We start from the raw sequence: 23,987 nt of genomic DNA on the forward strand, positions 1-23,987 counted from the left end.
ACTATTGTTCCGAGGCGCAGTGTAATACAGTCTGCTGGTTGAATCTAATTAAGGTGTCGTATCACTTGCATGCAGTATGTATCTTTGCCTAGAATGTTCTAAAATTCCTCACTTGGGAATAGCACTTCCTTCAGTTCTTCTTGGTCTGATTGAAAAACCCAGCAATATTTGACACACTGTATGTAACTCTTGTTTAAGAGGCAGACTGTGTTTATCTTTTGCATTTGTTGACTATTTTAACCAAAATGCTCAACTGCAGTTTCTAGCATGATTACCAACAGATTGGGTGTTAATCTTATTAATGTCACCTATACTCATTTACTATCACTGCATTCAAAGACAAGCATGACTGTACTCCAGTGCTGGGTACACAAATATTAGGGAAATATAAATAATTTAGTAAATGAAAGTTGAATAGCTTGCAAGTAAAATTGCTTTCTAACAAGTATAATTTATAATTTTAAAGAAAATGGGCACATTATCTTTTTATGAGATTATATTTTACAATTATTGAGTTGACTATATACTGTAATTATGTGTTGGAGAGATCGCCTGCCTTTCTTAAAACCATGTGAAAAATGAACAATTTCAAGCTCTCTAGAATTCCCAGGATTATCTTGCTTGCCCACAGGGTCCCCCCCCCCCCCCGCTTGGTTTCTCTCTCTATTACCCAATTCTTGCTCTCATTTGCAAGGTAATCGTCCCTTAAATAAACAAGAATTCTCTAAAGACTGAACAGAAACCAGGGTTAAGTTGCCCAGCCCTGGTTGACAGAGGACCTTTTATGAAGATACTCTTCCCCAACAGAATTGCTCATCTCAAGGTCTTTTTCATTTGATCTTCAGTATACTTCTAGTATTTAAATAAGGTGTCTTTCTCCTTATTTATTTCTAGGCTTCCTTAGACTTTCCAATACAGTACAATAGAAAAAGTACAGTATGTTGTAGTCCTATCCCCACACCATTTTTGCTCTATAACAGTGTTTTTTTAACTTTGGCACTATTGACATTTTACACTAGATAATTCTTTGTTATGGGGGCTGTCCTATGCATTGTAGGGTGTTGTAGCAGCATCCCTGGCCTTGACCTGCTAGATGCCACTAGCAGCTCCCAAATCATGATAATAAAATATGTCTCCAGTTGCTAAGAGAGTAGATCTTAGAAGTTATCATCACAAGAAAAACACTAAATGAACAAAACTTGTAAATATGTGCAGTGATGGATATGAATTAAACTTTTTATGATAATAATTTCATAATATATTATGAAATAATATATAATAAATAATATTTAAATAATTAAATAATTAAATAATTAGATAAATAATATAATAGATATATAATAATATTTAATATACATATATTAAATCATTATGTTGCATACATAAAAAGGTCTCCAGACATTGCTGTATGTCATCTGGGGAACAAAATCACCCCCAGCTGAGAACCAGTGCCTTATAATATTAAACAAGTGTTTGATTTCCCTGTGAGACTTAGTTTCCTCGTTTGTGTAATGTGGTTAATAATCCTTGCTTACTGCACAGGATAAAATATATGTACAAGTGTTTTGTGTATTTTATTTTTTTTATTTTTACTTTTAAAAGAGTTTATTTATTCATGATAGACAGAGAGAGAGATAGAGGCAGAGATAACAGGCAGAGGGAGAAGCAGGCTTCATGCCTGGAGCCCGACGTGGGACTCGATCCCGGGGCTCCAGGATTGTGCCCTGGGCCAAAGGCAGGCACTAAGCCGCTGAGCCACCCAGGGATCCCCCTGTTTTGTGTATTTTAAAGTATTATGTACAAACAAGAGGTTGGGCTAAACCTGGTAGCAGAACTCAGCTCTAAATTCTATTTCTGTCAGTATCTCGGGGCAGAGAATGAAGCTTAGAATGTTGAGTCTTGGTGATGGGGTCACAGGCCTCATGACTTACTATAATCGTACTCTACAGGGCTCTTCTGTCTAAACAGGGAAAGTGGGTAGGTAACTTCAGGATGAAATGGGAGCAGGGCTTAACTAGATGATGTGTTCCTTACCAGGCAGTCCTGAAGCAGCTGCAATGGGGCATAGCTCCGCTGGGAAGACATGTGGCATTCCTCAGAATGACTCTAGCCTTTTTTTCAATACTAAGTATGTAGCACTCTGGCATGTATGGTTTTGGCTAACGTACCCATCTCTGGTCTGTTACTATTTTGGGCATCCCTATTTCCCTCTTGTTTATTGCAAACTCAACAAACATTTATTATCTCCTATGTGCAAGACATTGTGTTGAGTGCTTTCACATATTCTCTTTTATTCCTTTTGGAATCCTATAGGTGGAATTACTTGTTTTACATTTTAGTAACAATAGTAGTAGTAGTAATAGCATTGATAGTAGAGGCAGCAGTAGTCAAAACGAACATTTATGGAGTTCTTACTGTGTGCCTAGCACTGTGCTCAGTGCTTGTATTAATGTATTAATACATTGATACATTAATGTATCATGTAGCTTGAATTATGTATTAATTCACTGAATCCTAGCAACATTTTTTGAGTAGGTACTATTATTTTGCTTCTTTGTGTAGATGAGGAAACTGAGGCTACTGTGATTCAGTAGCTCATTTACACGATTAGTAAATGGTAGATTCTGGATTTGAATCTAGGAAATCTGTCTCCAGAGAATACTCTCTTAGGAAACACGTTCAGAGAGGTTAAATAACTTGTACAAGTTCACAGAGCTACTAAGTAGTAGGCTCGGATAATGTAGGCACACATAATGTTGATTCTCGTCTATCACTGTTTCCAGTGTGGTGAACATCATACTTCTCATTGGCCTGTTCTTGCCTCTTTCTGGCTAGTATAGCTCAGGTGGTGCTAACTTACAGCATAGTAGGGGGATCCATTAGAATATATGTCATGAATTCATGATGGGATGATACAAGAGGTGATAAAAAGAGACAAAGAGAAGTTTGGAATCAGCCTAGTGGGGCTTTTCTTATTCAGTACTTTGTTCTGAATATTTCTTTTTACATCTAGTTTCTGTAGAATACTGCTTTTGTTAAGAGTGTTTTTATGTTGAGTGGTACTTTTTTTTTTTTTAAAGATTTTCTTTATTTATTCATGAGAGATAGAGAGAGAGAGAGAGAGAGAGGCAGAGACACAGGCAGAAGGAGAAGCAGGCTCCATACAGGGAGCCCGACGTGTGGGACTCGATCAAGGGTCTCCGGGGTCACGTGCTGAAGGCAGCGCTAAACCACTGAGCCACCCGGGCTGCCCTGAGTGGTACTTTCTGAATTTAAAGGCATAACATTTATTTTATTTTGATAGATCTGGTGATGGGTCTATTATCTGTGTTAGAGTAGACTAGAAGGGGCTAGAACCTAGAACCAGACTTATCCTTGGAGTGGGCAGATGCTGGTGGGAGAGAGGTATGGGTGCAGTTAAACTCTTATGGATGGTGTATTAGTTAGCTAGGGTAGTTGTAACAGAGTACTACAAGGGGGTGCCTTAAAACAACAAAAATTCATTCTCTCAGTTCTAGAGGCTACAAGTCCAAATCAGGATATCAGTAGGGCCATGTTCTCTTTGAAGGCTCTAGGGGAGAACCCTTCTTTGCCTCTTTCTAGCTTCTGGTGTTTGCTGGCCATGCTTGGAGAGCCTTGAATTGTAGATGCATCACTGCAGCCTCTGCCTCTGTCTTCACATGGCCTTTTTCCCTATGTGTTTGTATTTCTGTGTCCAAATTTTGCTCCTTTTATAAGGACACTGGTCATATTGAATTTAGGACCCACTCCTACTCAGTAGGACCTCATCTTAACTTGATTACATCTGCAAAAAACTCCATTTCCAAATAAGAATACATTCACACATTCTGGGTGGACATGCATTTGGGGACTACACCCAGTGCAGATAGTTATCCAGAGAGTAAGCGGCAAAAGGCTCCACAGTTGGCCTGAGGGGAGACCCAACAGAGTACATGGGGGTTCTGACCAGTGAATGAAACATGACAGAGGACACTGTAGGAACAGATTATGATTGGAGATTCAGGTAGGCCTTAACCATTTGATCAGTGTCAGCAGGTAGGAGAGTCCTAGGCAGGTCTCTACTTTCTCTAGGACTCTGGCAAGAGCAAGCCAAATTGTTTGAGAGAGCAGGCAAATGGTCAGGTTGCTAAAAAAGAGAACAAGTTAAGACACTCAGGGTTTGAATCATAAGAGGCCTTGGTCCCAGGAGTAAGGAAAAGCTTAGATATGAGGGTGAGGCTGACTAGATCAGGGCCAAACGGCAACTGTGACTTACTGCTCAGTCCTAGAGAGTTGGCTGAAGCATCTAAAAATGCCCTCTCCCTAGGGATAGGCCTGCAGGGAGTGAGGAGAAGTGAATTGAAGGCTTTATCACTATAATTCAGTTTCCAACACTGGCTAGTGTTAAGGTCCCCTGGCAAAGTGTAAATAAGAGTGGGCTCCCTGGATGATCTTGAGTGCTCTGGATAAAGGATATTGAAAAATTTAATAATATTAAATGTCATTTGTAAATGAAAGAAAGCTCATGCCCTTTCTGGGAAATACTTTGCAGGCCAGCTTTGCTGCTCTCATCAGAGAGGCTGAGTCAGAGATTGAGTTGTTTTGGCATTGACACCTTTTCTTTTTAAGTTTATTGCTTCATAATGCTTCTTTGGAACTTTGATTGTTTCTTTAACATAATCAGAATCCAATCTGCTATGTAGTTGTAGGACTCTGAGCGACCCATATATGTCTGCTTCTCCCCTTGCCTTGGAACTGGGCTGATTTCTGTGAGGATTATGTCCTAGATGGGTTCTAAGAGCAGAGAATCCCAATGCTGGGGCTAATCAATGGCTTCTGCATCTACCTGCTTCCACCCTTCTAGTCTTATTTAATTGCTGTAGGTTTTATGGATGTGCATACATGTCCATGTGTGCTCTCCCTGGTCTCCCTGAACCTATATATATTTCTAACTCAGGATCCTTATTCTGTACCTTTTGTCTTCAGTCAGTAGTTTTGGGGACCCTCTGGAATTTGCCAGCAGACTATGTTCCTTAGTTCCCAAAGTTACCACAAACAATTCTGTTATGAATGTTATTATTTGTATATTTTTATATGCCAGGTTATTTGCTTAGGCTAAATTACTAGAAATGAAATTGCTGGATCAAGGATATACGATTTAGAATGTTTTTTTATGTGTAGTTCTAAATTATTCTCCAGGAAAGCTTATATTCTCTAGTTATATATATATAAGCATTCTTGTCCCTGAACTCTTTTTTTTTTTTTTTTAAGATTTTATTTATTCATTCATTAGAGACACACAGAGAGAGAGAGAGAGAGGCAGAGACACAGGCAGAGGGAGAAGCAGGTTTCACGCAGGAAGCCTGACATGGGACTCAATCCCGGGTCTCCAGGATCACGACCTGGACTGAAGGCAGCGCTAAACTGCTGAGCCACCCGGGCTGCCCGTTGTCCCTGAACTCTTATTAACACTGGATAATGTTCATCTTAAGTTCATCAATTTGATAGACAACAGATGGCATTGTATTTTTGTTTAAATTAATTACTTTTTTATTACTAGATTAGCTGGACATATTTTCATGTTTATTGGCTGTTTAAAAGTTCTTGTTTTGGAAATTATCCATGAATATACTTTGCTCATTTTCTTTTGGAGTGTTTGCTTTTCATCCCATTCCTTTATTTATTAAACAGATATTAATTGAATACTTTCATATGCTAGGGCCAGACACTGTTCTTTGGGAATAGTACTGACAAAATCCCTGTGATTAAGGAGCTTACATTCTGTTGTAGTGAGGCAGAAAATAAACCAGTAAATATGTAATATGATGAATGGGGATAAGGACTGAAGAAAAAGTAGGCATTAAAGGGAGGTAGAGAATGATTGTGGAGAATGCTGTGTTATAAAAGGGGTCATGGAAGGCCTGACTGATATGACTAGTGTGTGAGTGGAGACCTGAAGATTGAGGCAAAAGTTCTGCTGATGTTTGGGGAAAGCACTATAAGGCAGAAGAAACAAACAGTGCAAAGGCCCTGAGGTTGGACTGTGTTTGACATGTGACTGTAGTTTGGTGAATGAGAAGGAGAATTAGGAGGTGAATCTGAAAGGGACAAGGAGTTGGGTGAATATGGGGGATATAGAACATGCATGCAGGGCCTTGGAACCAGAATAAGGTATTTGGATTTTATTCTGAGTGATCTGGGGAAGCATTCGAGAGTTTTGAGTGGTAAAGTGGCATGACATGACCCGATATTTTAAGAGAACATTGATGGTGGTCATTGGAGACTAGACTGGCGGGTGGGAGGGGCAATAGTGGAATTTGGAACATCAGTTAGGAGCATCTTGCAGTATGCTAGATGGGAGTTGCTAGTGGCATGGTGGAAGTAGTGACAAGTGGATCAGATGTGAACTGTGAGAAAAAGGAATTAAAGATGACTGTATTTTGGCCATTTGCAGAGATGGGGGAAAATGTGGGTAGAACAGGTTGGCTGGTGGTGAAATCTTAGTAATTTGTAAGAGCTTTTTATGTGATGAAGTTTATTAATATTTAGTTATTTAGGTGAAAAAAATTTTCTTTCCTCAATTTGCTTTTAGTTAACTTTCTTTTCTTTTTAAAAAAAAAACATTTCTTTTTTTTTCTTTTTAAAGACTCTATTTATTTATTCATGAGAGACACAGAGAGAGAGGCAGAGACACAGGCAGAGGGAGAAGCAGGCTCCATGCAGGGAGTTTGATGTGGAACTCTGTCCTAGGACTCTGGGATCACGCCCAGTGCCAAAGGCAGATGCTCAACCGTTGAGTCACCCAGGCATCCCTTTAGTTAACTTTTTTTTTTTTTTAGTTAACTTTCTTAGTGCTGTTTTATTATACAGAAATGTCAACTGTTAGTCTTTATAGTTTTTGGCTTTGCTGTCATGTTTAGAAAGATTCGAAAAATAATCACCTATTTTTTACTTCAGTACTCTGTGGCTTTGTATTTGCATTCCCTCTTTAATCTGGATGAAATTAATTGGGTGTAAACTCTGAATTAAAGCTCAATCTTAATTTTTTCAAATAATTTACCTTTTATCCTGGCATCATTAAACAATTTGTTCATTGCTGAGAGAAATGATTATATTATTTCCTCTGAATTGGGAAAGAAGTGAGTGGCAGGTTGTGTAAAGAGATGTTCTATAACATATTAGTGTTTAGCTAGCCCCTGGTCTTGTGTTTGGTTGATGACATGGTAACTCCAATTTCTAAGTATCCTAGATTGTAAACGTTTGTCTCCTGAGTCTCTTCCAGTCCCGAAATATGCACTTAGAAAATAGCTTTCATCAGTTTCCCTCAATGATTGTGAATTATGTCCTGTGGATGATATGTGACTTGTTTTTTACCTCAGCCTATGTCCTACCACCAAATATGCTTTTCTCCTACCTCATTTTGTCAACTGATAATTGTTCTGAGATTATAAACTAAAATTTGCCTTAGCGGTAAGAAAATTGACAATGATGTGTGCTGGCTGTCCGTTTAATCACATTACAGATTCCAAAGCCCCCACATTTATGTATTCCAGTTATATTCTTTGTGTTTTAGTCCTTCTCTGTTATGTGGCTACTGTAAAGGTGACAATAGTTAATTTATTGGATTTTCTTTTTTATTTATTTATTTATTTTTTTATTTATTTATGATAGTCACAGAGGGAGAGAGAGAGAGAGGCAGAGACACAGGCAGAGGGAGAAGCAGGCTCCATGCACTGGGAGCCTGACGTGGGATTCGATCCCGGGTCTTCAGGATCGCGCCCTGGGCCAAAGGCAGGCGCCAAACCGCTGCGCCACCCAGGGATCCCTGGATTTTCTACTTTAGTGCAAGAAATATGTTTCTAATGTTGTTAATGATATTTACTAAATCTTATAGTTGGGTTAAATCTTCAAGCTTGGAAGTAAACCTACAGCATTTTGTTATCATAGAAATTTATGTCAAGGCTGATTGAACCTAAATCTCTTAAATATTTCTTTGTTTTTTATAGAGAGGGAAATATGAGGTTCCTAAGTGGCTCTCTTCTAGTAGCATTCTGCTTCTTCAACAAATGCTACAGGTAAACTTTGTTATTTATTTTTAAATAAGAGAAGTCTACTGCAATTGTTTGATCCAACTTTAGCATGTCTGTGATACTGCTATTTTTGGAGGACACTGCTGTTTTTCTGTTAGCTTAAAAAAATTTCATTCATTATGTCTACCGCTCTCCACTAGATGCTTTCTTACTTGTGTTGCAAATGCATTTTCTTTTAGACCTCTACTGTGTATCTTTGCTGATGTGGTTTTCCTTCCTTTTTCTTGAGCATTGTCTATTTTCTCTGACCTGCTCTTGCTTTACTGTCTTCCACTTTCTTGCTCCCACTCTTGTACATTAAGTGTATAGTGTAATAGATAGGGAATATATGCTTGAATGAGCTGGTGTACAATCAGGTGGACCCCATGACCTAGTGCAATGGTTCTCAAACTTTAGCACATGTCAGGATTACCAGATGGCCTTGTTAAAACACAGATTGCTGGGTGCCAACTCGAGAGTCTCTGATTCAATAGATCTGGAGCAGGACTAGGAATTTGCCTTTCTAACAAGCTTCTAGATGCTGTTGATGCTGCTTGTCATGGAACCACCCTTTGAGAACCACTGATTTACGGGAATGGCCTCTGAGGACTGAAGGTGGGAGTGCTAAAGTCTAGGTATCTGCCCTGACAATCAATTGGCATGCCACCTAAATTGGTTCTAATCTGTCAAATGGGGATTCTGAGCCTGGCCTCACTGCTCTGTAGTGTTATGAGGATAAAATGAGTTAAATAGGAAACACTTTGAAAATATGAGTACCTTATTAGTGCAGTTTTTTTTCATTGTTATGTATTCAGAATATCTTCCAGTTTTTTTTTTTTTTTAAGATTTTATTTATTTATTCATGAGAGACACAGAGAGAGAGAGAGAGGCAGAGACACAGGCAGAGCAAGAAGCAGGCTCCATGCAGGGAGCCTGATGTAGGACTCCATCCTGGATCTCCAGGATCACACCCTGGGCTGAAGGCGGCGCTAAACCACTGAGCCACCCTAGCTGCCCTCTTCCAGTTTTTCCATCTATTAAGCCATCTTCGTTTTTATTCAAAATTTACCTCAGGCTCACCCACCTTGATTAAGTAGGGCCAGACCACCAAATCTCCATAATGAGATTGAAAACACCTCATCCTTTCTTCTAAACTCCAGAAAACTTAATCTTTGTTGATTAATTTTCCTCTCCTCACATTTGAAAATTACAAATGGAAAAGAAAGGTGTGCTTTTCAACTTGTTCTATGTGATTGTAAACTCATCGGAGGTAGAGATTGCATATTCACTATGAATGCCCTGCATTGTGGCTGCTTGAATATTAAATTGGTGAATATTTCCTGTGAATAGGTTTTCCAGCAAAGACTATTACATCATACAATAGATTGACTGAACTTCATGAATAATGTCCATACCAATGAAGTTCATGTTTGTTAAACATTTATCTTCTAAGCGTGTGTTGGTTGCTATAGTTTTCTTGCCTCTATTGCCTTTTTTAAAGAATTTATTCCAAGGCCATTTTAAGGTCTTTGGCAGCATTTTTATGATGATAAAGTTTACATCTGTTCTGATGAATTTTGAGTTCTCAGGAGGAAAGGAGTTCTGTGTTCCCTATTTGAAATGTTAATCTCTAGCTACTTCTCAATGGCCACTAGGTGGACCCAAAGAAACGGATTTCTATGAAAAATCTTTTGAGCCATCCCTGGATCATGCACGATTACAACTGTCCTGTTGAGTGGCAGAGCAAGAATTCTGTAAGTAAAATGAAGTCTGGTAGAATTTTTCAAAAAAACTTTGTTTGATCTTTGTGTGGATTCAAGACCTACAGCAATATGGTTTAAATATAAAAGAAAATGTATTTTATAGACTTGTTTATCAGATTGGTGTTTGTGAGGTTTGTAACCTAATTATAAATTTGCCTGTTAATCTCTAGGACAGTAGCTCTTAATTTGGGCTGCAAATCATTGGGACCTTAAAAAATATGCCTGTGCCTATCTCAGAAGAGTTAGTGGATATTTTTAAAAGCTTCCAAATATTTCTCACATGTAGTCAGGATTGTGAATCGTGTTCTGGAAATCACAGGCAAGTCACTTAACTTTACCAAATCTATTTATTTGTTTGTAAAAAGTAGATTAAACCACTTCTATCTACTTCCCAGAGTAGTATGAAGTTATAGCAGTTCTCAAAATTTTAAGTCTGAAGACTCCTTTACATTCTTTTTTTTTTTTTTTTTTAAAGATTTTATTTATTTATTCATGAGAGAGAGAGAGGCAGAGAGAGAAGCAGGCTCCATGCAGGGAGCCTGATGCGGGACTCGATCCTGGGACTCCAGGATCACACCCTGCCCTGAAGGCAGGTGCTAAACCGCTGAGCCACCCAGGGATCCCCGACTCCTTTACATTCTTAATATTTATTGATTGATTCATTTAAAAGTAATAATAGTAAACCTATTACATTTTATCTCATTAATATTTTTGTGAAAAATAACTTTAAAAAATAAATTCAATAAGAGAAGTAGCATCTTTGCAAATTTCTTTAAAATCTAGCTTGATAGAAGATGCTAGGATCTCATCTACTTCTATATTGTTTTGATCTGTTGTTTTGATTGAAACGTGGGAAGAAAAAACAGCCCCACACAGATATGTACTAGGAAAATGGGTAAACACTTTAAAAGCTTTTTCAGATAATTAGGGATATTCTGTGATAGTCCATTAAAACTTGGCAAATAATGGTTTCTTAAGGGTTAGTTGCTTGTGGAATCAATGAAGTTGTTGTATTCTATTACATTAAAATCCATTGATCTGCCCATTGAATCTCTTCCCCATGTAACATTATGCATTGGTCATTTGGAAAATATTGGTTCACTGAGTTATACAGATCTTCCAGATGTTAACGCCTTTCATTATACAATAGAAAAAACCCCCTCACATTCCTTAAAGTCATATTGATCTCATCAGAAAAGTATTTAAGAATTGGAAAGCTGTTAAACTAATGGTGGCAGGTATAAATTTTCCAAAATCCTAATTTTTTTTTAAAGATTTATTTCTTTTAGAGGGGGGAGGGGCAGAGAGAGAGAGAACATCTTAAGCAAACTCCACGCTGAGCACAGAATCCAACATGGTCAATCTCACAACTCTGAGAACATGACCTGAGCTGAAACCAAGAGTTGGATACTAACTGACTGTACCACCCAGGCATACCCCAAAATCCTAATTTTTGCTCAAAAGCCCAAATCATATCATTAGCAACAAATACTATCTGTTGTTTGTTTTCCTTTAAGTGATAAGTCCATTTTGTTCATTTTTGAGAAAATGCCCAATACCCAAGTGTAAATAATTATAACTTGTCTTTCAAGTAAAAATGGTGTTCTATGAAGAAAACAGGTAATTCAATTCCTAACTTGTCACACAAGTGCTTTTCCTCCAAACGGCCATCATATTTTGGCATGCAGAAGTGCTTTATGCATACTTCTCATTTTGTCACACAGAATATAAAAAACATGTACTGAGTGGCCAAGAGTTAATAAAATTAATACTTTTTACTACTTCATCAATGATATTCCTAATTGAAACTGGCTTAAAAAATTGTTTTTTGAACTATAAGTGCATGACAGATATAGTTTGGTGTCACTGCATTGATTTGTACTAAGGCACCAGCAGTGTTACTACTCAATCAGTACTTTTGCATCATCACTATAAATGTTAATATTGTGAAAAATGAAAAACAGTATTATTATAAAAATATTTTTGACCTTGGAGATCCTCAGGGCTCTGTGGGCTACCCACTGAGAACTGGTCTAATATATTTATGTGAAAGAACTTTAACACAGAATCCCATGTGAGTTTAAACAGTTATTTAAATAAATATTCTTCCATTAATATTTAAATCTTTTTTTCCTTACCAAATGGCAAAATGTAAATATTACTAAAGGATATGTATGCTTTGATATTGGTTAACTATTATTGTATAAAATGAAATCTCAAAATTTAGTGTCTTCAAACAATAATATAACTCATAATTCTGTGGACCAGCAGTTTGGGCTGGCTTACCTGGGCAGTTCTTGTGCAGGTCTTACCTGGAGTCGCTCATGTGACTCTAGTCATCTGGTGACTTGATTATAGCTGGATGGTCTATACCTCACTCAAAAGAGCAGCTATTTGTACTGGCTGTTTGTTGGGCCACACTGTGTGCAGCCAGCTAGTCTGGGCTTCTTGGAATGCTGCCTGGATTCCAAAAGAGGCAAGAAAGTGGGCAAACAATCTTTACTTTTTCAAGCTCTGCTTGCATCATGTTTGCTAATATCCCATTCATCAAAGCAAGCCACATGAAAGGTGTGTACTTCTAAATCAATACAATTCTTATCCCTAATATATGGATAAGGGAATCAAGAAATGAAAAACAATGATTTAAAAAATTAATTTTGAAGACTGGCATTGCTTTACATCTTTGCAGATTACTTTTGAATCTGGCTGAATAGAAGACATTCAGATATTTACCTTCTTTTGCATTTAGTCCGTTTTGATATGTTGTTTTGACTGAAGCATGTGAAGAAAATGTAGCCTCACATAGATATGTGGTTAGAAAAGTAATTTAATACTTTAGTATATGTGCTGCTGAAGCAAGCACTAATTTAGTACTTTAAAGGAGAAGTATTTTAATGGCCTTTTCAGATAATTGGGCACGTTGTTTGATAATCCACTAAAATTTCTGCAGTGGAGTCGGGTATGTGCACGGGTCAACAGAATAGCTCTGTGGTTTTTCAGACATGCCACAGTGTGGACTTGGTATAACCATCAGGTATTTGCTTTCTGGGATAATCACACTAATAAATAGAAATACTCTTCCCAATGGCCAACTGGTCTTGGAAAAACAGAGTGTTCTTGTTTTTAGCTCCTTCTCAGTAGTCTGACCACTGTTATGAAATACCTTCTCAGGACGCCTGGGTGGCTCAGTGATTGAGCGTTTGCCTTCAGCTCGGGACATGATCCTAGACTGGGATCATGTCCCGAGCTGAAAGCAGATGCCCAACTGGTGAGCCACTCAGGTGTTTCAATACCCCCATTTTAAAAATAAATAAATAAATAAATTCATTCATTCATTCATTCATTCATTCAATCCCCCCATTTAAAAAAAGATTTTATTTTTAAGTAATCTCCACACACAACATGGGGCTTGAACTCAAAACCCCAAGATCAAAAGTTGCATGCTCCATTGACTGAGCCAGGTAGGGACCCCTCTTTGAATTAATATTTTTGTATTCTTTGGCTAAATATCTAGTATTATGATTGCTGGAGCATAGAGTAGTTCTGTTTTAATGGGGTTCTGGGATCGAGTCCCACATTGGGCTCCCTGCATGGAGCCTGCTTCTCCCTCTGCCTATGTGTCTGCCTCTCTCTCTGTGTCTCTCATGAATTAATAAATAAAATCTTAAAAAAAAAAAAAAAGAAATCCCTTCTCATTCTCTTGTGACTGTCAGCTCCTAAAATTTCTCTTCTCCATATTCCCTTTGGTCTTCCATGACATCTTTAGTATCTATTGAGCAAATGCAGTTAGAGCAGCAACTTAATTCTTTTTTTTTTTTTTAAGTTTTTGTTTAAATTCTAGTTAACATATAGTGTAATATTTGGGTACATAATATAGTGATTCTTTTTTAAAATTTTTATTTATTTATTCATGAGAGACACACAGAGAGAGAGAGAGAGGCAGAGACACAGGCAGAGGGAGAAGCAGGCTGCATGCAGGAAGCCCAACGTGGGACTGGATCCGGGGACTGCAGGATCACACCACGGGCGGAAGGCGGCGCTAAACTGCTGAGCCACCTGGGCATCCCTAATATAGTGATTCAATACTACTATACATTACCTGGTGCTCATCAAAACACATGCACTCCTTAATCCCCATCACCTACTTCCTCCCTTCCTCCCCAACCTCCCTTCTAAGGCTAGCCATCAGTTTGTTCTCCAAGAGTGTGTTTCTTGGTTTGCCTCTCCTCCTCTTTTTCCCTTTGCTTGTTTTGTTGTTTCTTTTTTTTTTTTTTAATTTTTTTTTATTTATTTATGATAGTCACACACAGAGAGAGAGAGAGAGGCAGAGACACAGGCAGAGGGAGAAGCAGGCTCCATGCACCGGGAGCCCGATGTGGGATTCGATTCCAGGTCTCCAGGATCGCGCCCTGGGCCAAAGGCAGGCGCTAAACCGCTGCGCCGCCCAGGGATCCCTGTTTTGTTGTTTCTTAAATTCCACATATGAGTGAAATCATATGGTATTTGTCTTTCTCTGACTTATTTTACTTAGCATAATGCTCTCTAATTCTATCCATGTTGTTGCAAATGACAAGATTTCATTCTTTTTTAATGGCTGAATAATATTCACCATTATAGTATACATACCACATCTTCTTTATCCATCCACTGATGGATATTTTATAGATACACACCACATCTTCTTTATCCATCCACTGATGGATATTTGAGTTGTTTCTATAATTTGACTGTTGTAGATAGTGCTGCTATAAACATTGGGGTGCATATATCCCCCCATTTTATTTTACTTTATTTTTTAAAAAGATTTATTTATTCATGAGAGAGAGGCAGAGACACAGGCAGAGGGAGAAGCACGCCCCCTGCAAGGAGCCCGATGTGGGACTTGATCTTGGATCTGGGATCACTCCCTGAGCTGAAAGCAGATGCCCAACTGGTGAGCCACTCAGGTGTTTCAATACCCCCATTTTAAAAATGTATTTATTTATTTATTCATTCATTCATTCATTCAATCCCCCCATTTAAAAAAAGATTTTATTTTTAAGTAATCTCCACATACAACATGGGGCTTGAACTCACAACCCAAGATCAAAAGTTGCATGCTCCATTGACTGAGCCAGGTAAGCATCCCTCTTTGAATTAGTATTTTTGTATTCTTTGGCTCAATATCTAGTATTATGATTGCTGAAGCATAGAGTAGTTCTGTTTTTAACCTTTTTTTTTAAAGTAATTTTCTTTTTTTTTTTAATTTTTATTTATTATTTATGATAGTCACACACAGAGAGAGGCAGAGACACAGGCAGAGGGAGAAGCAGGCTCCATGCACCGGGAGCCCAACGTGGGATTCGATCCCGGGTCTCCAGGAACGCGCCCTGGGCCAAAGGCACGCGCCAAACCGCTGCGCCACTCAGGGATCCCTGTTTTTAACCTTTTTAAGAAAAGATTTATTTATCTGAGAGAGCATGTGAACAGGGGGAGGGGGAGAGGGAAAGAATCTCAGGCAGACCTCACTGAGTGTGTAGCCTGGTGCAGGGCTGGATCTCAGGACCCTGAGATCATGACCTGAGCTGAAAGCAAGCATTGGACACCAACTGAGCTACCCAGGTGCCCCTACCCCCTTTTCCAACTTTTTGGGGAACCTCCTTAATATTTTCCAGAGTGGCTATATTTGCATTCCTACCAACAGTGCAAGAGCATTCATTCGCCTTTCTCTACATTCTCACCAATACTGTTGTTTCTTATGTTGCTGATTTTAGCCATTCTGAAAGTTGTGAAGTGATAGGTCATTGTTGTAGTTTTGATTTGCATTTCCCTGATGATGAGGATGTTGAGCATCTTTTCATGTGTCTGTTGGCCATCTGTATATCTTCTTTGAAAGATGTCTATTCATGTCTTCTGTCCATTTTTAACTGGATTGTTCATCTTTTGGGTGTTGAGTAGTATAAGTTCTTTATATATTTTGGATAACTATCAGATATATCATTTGCAAATATCTTCGCCTATTCCAGAGTTTGCCTTTTAGTTTTGTTGTTTAGTTTACTGTGCAGAAGCTTTTTATTTTGATGTAATCCCAGTGGTTTATTTTTTATTTTGTTTCCCTTACCTTAGGAGACATATCTAGAAAGAAGTTCTATGGCTAATGTCAAAGAAGTTACTGCTTGTGTTCTCTTCTAGGATTTTTATGGTTTCTCACATTTACGTCTTTAATCCATTTTTGAATTTATTTTGTTTTTGGTACAATTGTAAATGGGATTGATTCTTTAATTTATCCATTTCTTCTAGGTTGTCCAATTTGTTGGCATATAGTTTTTCATAATATTCTCTTATAATTGTATTTCTGTGTTGGTTATTTCTCGCTTCTCATTTGTGATTTTATTCATTTGATTTATTTGGGTCCTTTCTCTTTTCTTTTTGACAATTCTGGCAAGAGGTTTGTCAATTTTATTAATTTTTTTCAAAGAACCAGCTCCTTATTTCTATTGTTTTTTTAGTTTCTATATTTATTTCTGCTCTAATCTTTATTATTTCCTTCCTTCTATGGCTTTAGGCTTCATTCATTATTCTTTTTCTAGCTCCTTTAGCTGTAAGGTTAGGTGGTTGAACAACAACTTCATTCTAGCAAATATCAGTACTGAGAGTCTAAGAACAGCAGTGTGCAGATATGTGATGAGTGTAATAGCAGGACCAAGGAAGCTAGGATGTGTCCCTTGTGAGGTAGAGGGAGTGGGTGGTACAAATGCCTGTGTTCAGCCATTGGGGGTCATCATTTCTCCATGTGTGGGAGGGCTTTGCAGGTCTTCCCAGCCATGATCCTAATAGGATAGAATACGCTACTGCTTGCAATAGAACAGATAGCAAAATGAAGAAAGTCTCTGATTTCATCAATATAAAAATTATTTTAAATTTAGGTGCAGTATGAAGTAAAATATATAGTTTTGAATGTTCAAAAAAAGTGTTGTTTTCCTTATATTTTAGTATAATAATTGCTAATATTTACTGAATAGTTAATATAATTAAATAGTATGCTATTATAGTATAATATACTCCAGTATAATATAGAGCTCTTAGGATATATATAGTATACTAATATATAGTATAATATATTATACTATACTAATATATCCTATATTATACTAGAGTATACTAGTATATTATACTCTAGTATAATATAGAGCTCTTAGGATATTCCCTTTAAGAGTCAGGTGCTATTCCATGGGCTTTGTGTTTTTAACTCTTCTCTTCTAATCCTCATACCAGCCCTCTGAGGTAGATACTATTATTGTCTCCATTTTGCAGATGAAGACACTAAGACAGAGAATCATAAAGTAACTTCCCCAAGATCAAACAACTAGTAAGTATAGAACCAGGATTTGAACCTAGATGGGCTCCAGAATGTGATGGATCTAATGGGTCAAATAATTCAGATTTAGGGCCTGCATCCTGTGAGCTGTGGCCTTTGTGATGAGGATTGCTTGTCTGGTCACTGTTAAAATAGCCACTGGAGCAGAGTTGTGGAGAGGTGGCATTGTGGTGTGATAGAACAAACTCTGGGCTAGGAATGAAACATGCCAGTTTTCCACATAATGCAGAAATTTTTCTGCATCTTCATTTTCTCACCTCCAAAATGGGTATTCTAATGTCAGCCTCTTATGTATGTTTGGGTTATGTTTTGCCATTTATAGAGTGCCTTCATGTGTTGTGTCATTCATCTGTCTTGCCTGCCTTGTAGCACTACTTCAGGGATCAAATGAGTAGTATACAGCAGAACTATTAGCAATTATTGTTGCTTTTCAAAGTATTTGCTTTTCTCCTCTCAGTATTATGTTTCTTCAAGAGTGTATTATAAAAAATAATTCAGATTTACTTGGATATTTAATGTATAGGTGCTATTCTATAACTCTATGCATGATCTTCTGTCATTTTCACACATAGCTCTAGTACCCAAGTATTGTATCAAACAGAAGTTATATTCAGTTCTATTTTCTGCCCTACTGAACAGGAAATATAGTAGGTACGGATAATCCAAAATAATTGGCTGGCTTTTGATATTCATTTTTGTACTTAATTTAACTTGAGTATGTGTGGCTGAGAATTCAGAGTACAGATACAGATATTCCTTAACTTACGGGGTTGTGTCCCAATAAACCCATCGTAAGTTGAAAGTATCGTAAGTTGAAAATGCATTTTATACCTCTAACCTGCTGAACAGTATGGCTTAGCCTAGCCTACCTTAAACATGGTCAGAACACTTACATTAGCTCACAGTTGGGCAGAGTCATTTATCACAAAGTCTATTTTATAATAAAGTGTTAAATATCTCATGTAATTTATTGATTACTGTACAGAAAGTGAAGAACAGAATGATTGGGTACAGATTGATTATAAATGTGTTGGCTCTTTATCCTCATGATCTTGTAGCTGACTGGGAGCTGCAGCTTGCTGCCCTGCCCAGGATCACAAAAGAGTATCATACTGTATATCCTTAGCCTGGGAAAAGATTAAAAATTCAAAATTTGAAGTACAATTTTTACTGAATGTATATCGCTTTTGCACCAGGATAAGGTTGAAAAATTGTAAGTTGAACTATTATAAGTCTGGGACCATCTATACTTAAAAGTATTGAGTTTCTTTGGAAAACCCAGCTTGAGATAAACCATATTTTTCAAACTTTGGAGTCTTGTCCACCGCTCTTTATCCTTTCCAGTTTAGGAGTCCTGCAAAGAAGCTAGCACCTTCTTTCTACCCTCTCCTCCTTTCCCACACACACCTTGTGGTAAAGGTACAAAGCAGAAGGCCAGGGAGAGAAAGAAAGGGATTTTTTCTTTTCTTTTTTTTTTTTTTTTTTTTAAGGAGAGTAACTTTTTTTTTTTTTTTTAAAGAGAAAACTCTCAAGAGAGCAGGTCAGGGGGAAGGACAAAGGGGGAGGGAGAGGGAGAATCTTTTTTTTTTTTTTTTTTTTTTGGAGAGGGAGAATCTTAAGTAGGCTCTGTAAGCAGGGAGCCTGACAGGGGACTCAATCTCTTGACCTTGAGATCATGATCTGAACTGAAATCAAGAGTTGGATGCTTAACCAACTGAGCCACTTAAGCACACCTGTTTTTAGGAGAGTAACATTAAGATTATGGAAGGAACCCCAGAAATCTTACTTGAGCAGTGGTCAAATCAACTGGTGTCAAAGAAGATGCCAACTGGTGGTAAAGTGTCTGGGCTTCTGAGGTTGAGACCTTTCTGAAGGGGGAATCTACAGTTGGGAGAACTGCTTACTTGAGCGGTGGTCACATCAACGGTGTCAAAGAAGATGCCAACTGGTGGTAAAGTGTCTGGGCTTCTGAGGTTGAGACCTTTCTGAAGGAGGAATCTACAGTTGGGGGAACTGCTAAGGTCAAAGCAACACAGTGAAAACTTATCTTAACGTTTTGGACTCTTATAGTGCCATTAGTATAAGCCTCTGTGGTCTCCATATTCTCTGTAATCCATGAGGTTGTGTTTATACTGGCCAGTCATGCAGGTTGTTATGTCTAGTTTTCCTCTATTTTAATGATGGCAGTGTGACTTTCTCTTGAATCCATTATTACAAGTGTGGTTTCCAGAACAAGGGAGGGTTCATGATATTGCTCTACTTTGTGTTAGGCAGACCTCTCCTGGCATATTATGTTTGGTTCTGAACGCTTTATGCTGAAGATTGGTGACGACCTCGAGTGTGTGAACTAAAGAAAGGGCCAGAATGGTAAGGGGCGGTAATCATTGGAATGGTGGTTAAAGAAACTGGAAAAGAGAAAACTTGGCAAGGACAGGTTGGTTGTAATAGGAATATTCAAATTTTTGAAAAGCTCTTCATCAAAGAGGAAGTAAAACAACTGTTACTAATAATTTTTTGAGGGTCTATTCTATTTAGATGTTGTACGAGCCTATCAACATAACATGGATTGCAAGGTGGGTTCTATTTTTATTTTACAGATGATGGAACTGAGGCTCCGAGAAGTATCTATGCAAGGTCATACAGTTATTTAGTGACTTCACAATTCAAACCAAGGTCTTTCTTTTTTTTTTTTTTTTTAAATTTATTTATGATAGTCACACAGAGAGAGAGAGAGAGAGAGGCAGAGACACAGGCAGAGGGAGAAGCAGGCTCCATGCACCAGGAGCCCGACGTGGACTCAATCCCGGGTCTCCAGGATCGCGCCCTGGGCCAAAGGCAGGCGCCAAACCGCTGCGCCACCCAGGGATCCCCAAACCAAGGTCTTTCTAATTCCAAAGCCTGTTAGCCGTCAGATTGTACTGACTCCCTGAATGGAGATTGTAGGCAGACAGATCTTAGGAGACAGATTGGAGAAGCAAGCCCTCCCAGCTGATCTGCTCCTGGTGAGGAGGACTTAGGGCAGAAGTGAAAGATTGCTTATTGGGGCTGTTGTGAAAAGGATTCATACATGGTAAAGATAACTTTTAAATTACATTCTGTATGAATCTCTTCCACTGTGATCTTCTGAACACTGTGATCTTCTGAACTCCTGTTCTGGGTTCAGTCTAAGCCCTTTGACCTTTTGGTTCTCAGTGATTTGTGTTCGGTTCTCAGAACCTATTTCTGATCCTTCATGAATGGATCAGGATACTTGGATAATTTCTTTCCTTAAGCAAAATAAAGTTAGTCTAGAGACTATTTTACTTTTTAAAATTGTGCTTTGCTAGTACCCTCAGCATCATGAGGGCTCCTTGGATTGGTGCTAAACCCAAATGTAGCTTGAGGTGCATTGCGCTACAAGTCTGAGCCATTCTTTTACCAGTCTGTTGTATAGCCACTGATGTTAGTGCCTAGATGACTGTTCCTTGATGAAAATGCCTACAGGTCTTACAGCAGGGAAGGAGGACATAGTGCCTTGGCTTATCACATAATTTTAACAATCATATGATGATGGAATGTAAAGGGCTAAGCAAAACCTCCTCTTCTTTTTTTTTTTTTTTTAAAGATTTATTTATTTATTCATGAGACACACACAGAGGGGAGAGAGAGAGAGAGAGAGAGGAGAGAGAGAGGCACAGACACAGGCAGAAGGAGAAGCAGACTCCATGCAGGGAGCCTGAGGTGGGACTTGATCCCAGGTCTCCAGGATCACACCCTGGACTGAAGGCGGCACTAAACCGCTGAGCCACCTGGGCTGCCCAAAACTTCCTCTTCTTGAACTGCTTATTTTCACCTGCTAATATCTTTAAAAATTATGAAGAATGTTTATTCTTACTTAAGAATTTGATGAACTCAAAAAAAAAAAAGAATTTGATGAACTCTTGTTATTTTTACATATTGGTATTGATTTTACAAAGCAATTATGCTAATTTTAAGATTTGAAAGCAATAAATATATTTGTAATTTTTTGTTAATAAAGTTTGTAATTTTTTTTGTAGATTATTCACCTCGATGAGGATTGCATAACAGAACTTTCTGTACATCACAGAAATAACAGGCAAACAATGGAGGATTTAATTTCACTGGTAAGAAATACAACATGAATTTGAGAATAGTATTTTTTGTTTTATTCTTTATTGATACAATAAATGTATTGATAAAGTACATTAAAAATAATATACTGTTTTTCAAACCTGTGATTTTTTTCATGGGTGTAAATATTATATTTATGTGTGATTTTCACTCCGTTCTTTACTCATATATGCTGGATATCCTCTTAAAAATGACATTGATTACAGAATATTATAGTGGGAGAAAAATGAAGCAACAGAAGAAACTAGTCCATGGAGAATTGACGGAGTTCTTATTTTACTCCTTGAAATTCTCTAACATGGAACTATGATTTTGCTGTAGGAATAGGTAAAGGCAAAGCACTTTTCGTCTTACCTAAAAGCAACCCCATAGCATCACATCACCCTTAAGCTATGAACCAAATACCATGAAATCATTATCATGATTTCTGTGTTAGATTGTTTTAGCTCTTTCAGATGCTTAATCTCGAGATTTTTTTTCCTAGAGATAGAGGCACTCACAGCTGACTTTGAGTATAATCTAACCTGATAGGCAGAGATTGTGCCTAACTTTGCTGCTGGTTCAGTACTGTTCATCAACTATGATTTGTGTTTTTTCTCTTTTCTAATTGGCAAGGTAAAGGCCATAAGTAAATATTTTTTTACTAAACAAAGCTTTGCTAAGCCACAGTTCTTTTCAGTGAGGAGATATAAAGGATTTATTTTGAATGATGTAATAAAGGTTCAGGGAATGTGTTTGGAAAACAGAATGATAATTTAGTTTTTCATGGATAATGCCTTTATTTTATTTTTTTTAAGATTTTATTTATTTATTTGAGAGAGAGGGAGAAGCAGACTCCCCACTGAGCAGGGAGTCCCACGTGAATGGGGCGATCCTAGGACCTTAAGATCACCCTTACCTTTTACCTGAGTAAAAGGGAGAGGCATAATTAACTGAGCTACCAAGAGGCCCCAGATAATGCCTTTAAAGGAATAGCAAGAATTGGGAATTGCTGCAAGGTCTTTTATAATGAAAGTCTGAAGTTTCCATTTAAGTAACTTTAAAAAAATAAGACTTTTTTTAGGATGAAAGACTAGAAATCTTATGTATCTGAAATATAGTCTTCTATATTTCTGAATATGTATCTGAAATATAATCTTCAGATACTAAGATTTCTTTAAAAAAATTTTTTTTCATGTCTTCCGCGGGTTTATTATTTTTTTTTAAATAAATCTCTTTTTCCGCTCCGTAGCTCCCCCCCACCTGCCCCTCTTTTAAAATTTTTATTTTAGGGCACCTGGGTGGCTCAGTTGATGTCTGCCTTTAGCTTAGGTTATGATCCCAGGGTCCTGGGATTAAGTCCCATGTTGGGTTCCCTGCTCAGTGGGGAGTCTGCTTCCCCTTCTGTGCTTCCCCCTGCTTGTGATCTCTCTCGTTCTCTCAAATAAATAAATAAAAATCTTAAAATAATTAAAAAACTTGATTCTAGAAATTTTCAAACACCTACAAAAGTAGAATTGCTTAACAGAGATCTTCCATGCTGAGATCAGGTTTCAACAGTTAATGATGTTTTGCTGTTTTATCTGTATTCCAGCTCCCTCTCCCATCTGTCCTTTTTAACTACGGTATTTCAAAGCTAGTCCTGACATCCTGTTTTTTGTTTTTTTGTTTTTTATGAGAAAAAATTTGATGTGAGATCCACAGACTTTTAAAATCTGAATCTTAAAAGTAATATACTTAGTGGGGCACCTGAGTGGCTTGGTTGGGTGTCTGGCTCTTGATCTCAGCTCAGGTCTTGATCTTGGGGTCATGAGTTTGAGCCCCACATGGGAATTTCAAGAACTATTGAAAAAAAGTTCTTAAATTGGTATCCTTTATGTGATCTTTACATACAAATTACAAACTTATGAGTGGAATGGAAATAGGAATTGTCTAATTCTGATACAGAAAAAGATTTTAGGTCAGCTGTGGTCTGTTAAACTTTTTCTGGCACTTTGGGAGCTTTGCCTTTATTTTGGGGGCTAGTTAGGACAGAGAGTTGAGTTTAGTGTGATTCATAGTGGTACTGTTGATCTTTGTGCAGAGACAGAAACAATATTATTCTCAAATATTTGAGTCCTAGAACTCCTCTATATCATATACATGAGAATCCTTTGTTTTTAAGATCTTATTTATTTGAGAAAGAGAGAACGTGAATGGGAGTAGGGGCAGAGAAAGAGGGAGAATCAGATGCCCACTGAGCCCGGAGCCTGATGCAGGGCTGGATCCCAGGACCTTGTGATCATGACCTGGGCCAAAGTTAGACACTTAACTGACTGAGCCACCTAGGCACCCCCTATACATGAGCACTCTTAAACTGCTTTTGATATGCAGAAGTTAGAGTTTCGTATGTGTTTTGATTTTGACCTATCTCACTGTAGCCCTCTTGAGACTCCTAGTAGTGGTACTAGAGCTTCCTTCCACCTGATTGCTTTCCTTATTTTCCCCCAATTCTTCCAACTGTGAGTGGCTGTGGATTGTGGGAGCAGCCCATCATCTGGTCGAGGGTCTTCATTGAGGATTACATGTGCATATGAGAACCTATTCCCACCAGCCCCTTCCCCCACCCCTGCAGTGCAAATCCCCATGTATTCTGGTGGCAGAAGTTTAAAGATTGAGGGCCTCACGACCAAAGTCAGGAGAAGGATA

At 38.0% G+C, this 23,987-nt stretch overlaps 1 protein-coding gene across 9 annotated transcripts in view; it reads left to right on the top strand.

The window, feature by feature from the left end:
* Nucleotides 1–23,987, top strand: part of MELK (maternal embryonic leucine zipper kinase) — a 96,459-nt gene that overhangs the window by 42,671 nt on the left and 29,801 nt on the right. For 7 of the 9 annotated variants that reach the window (XM_072841959.1, XM_072841952.1, XM_072841956.1 and 4 more), the window contains 3 exons: nucleotides 8,007–8,075; nucleotides 9,725–9,823; nucleotides 21,227–21,313. In XM_072841959.1, coding sequence (XP_072698060.1) covers nucleotides 8,007–8,075; nucleotides 9,725–9,823; nucleotides 21,227–21,313 — 255 coding nt within the window. The remainder of the gene's footprint in view (nucleotides 1–8,006; nucleotides 8,076–9,724; nucleotides 9,824–21,226; nucleotides 21,314–23,987) is intronic. The other 2 variants (XM_072841957.1, XM_072841960.1) reach the window with 2 other exon arrangements.

This window comes from Canis lupus, chromosome 10, assembly GCF_048164855.1.
Source record: "Canis lupus baileyi chromosome 10, mCanLup2.hap1, whole genome shotgun sequence".
Lineage (NCBI taxonomy): Eukaryota > Metazoa > Chordata > Mammalia > Carnivora > Canidae > Canis > Canis lupus.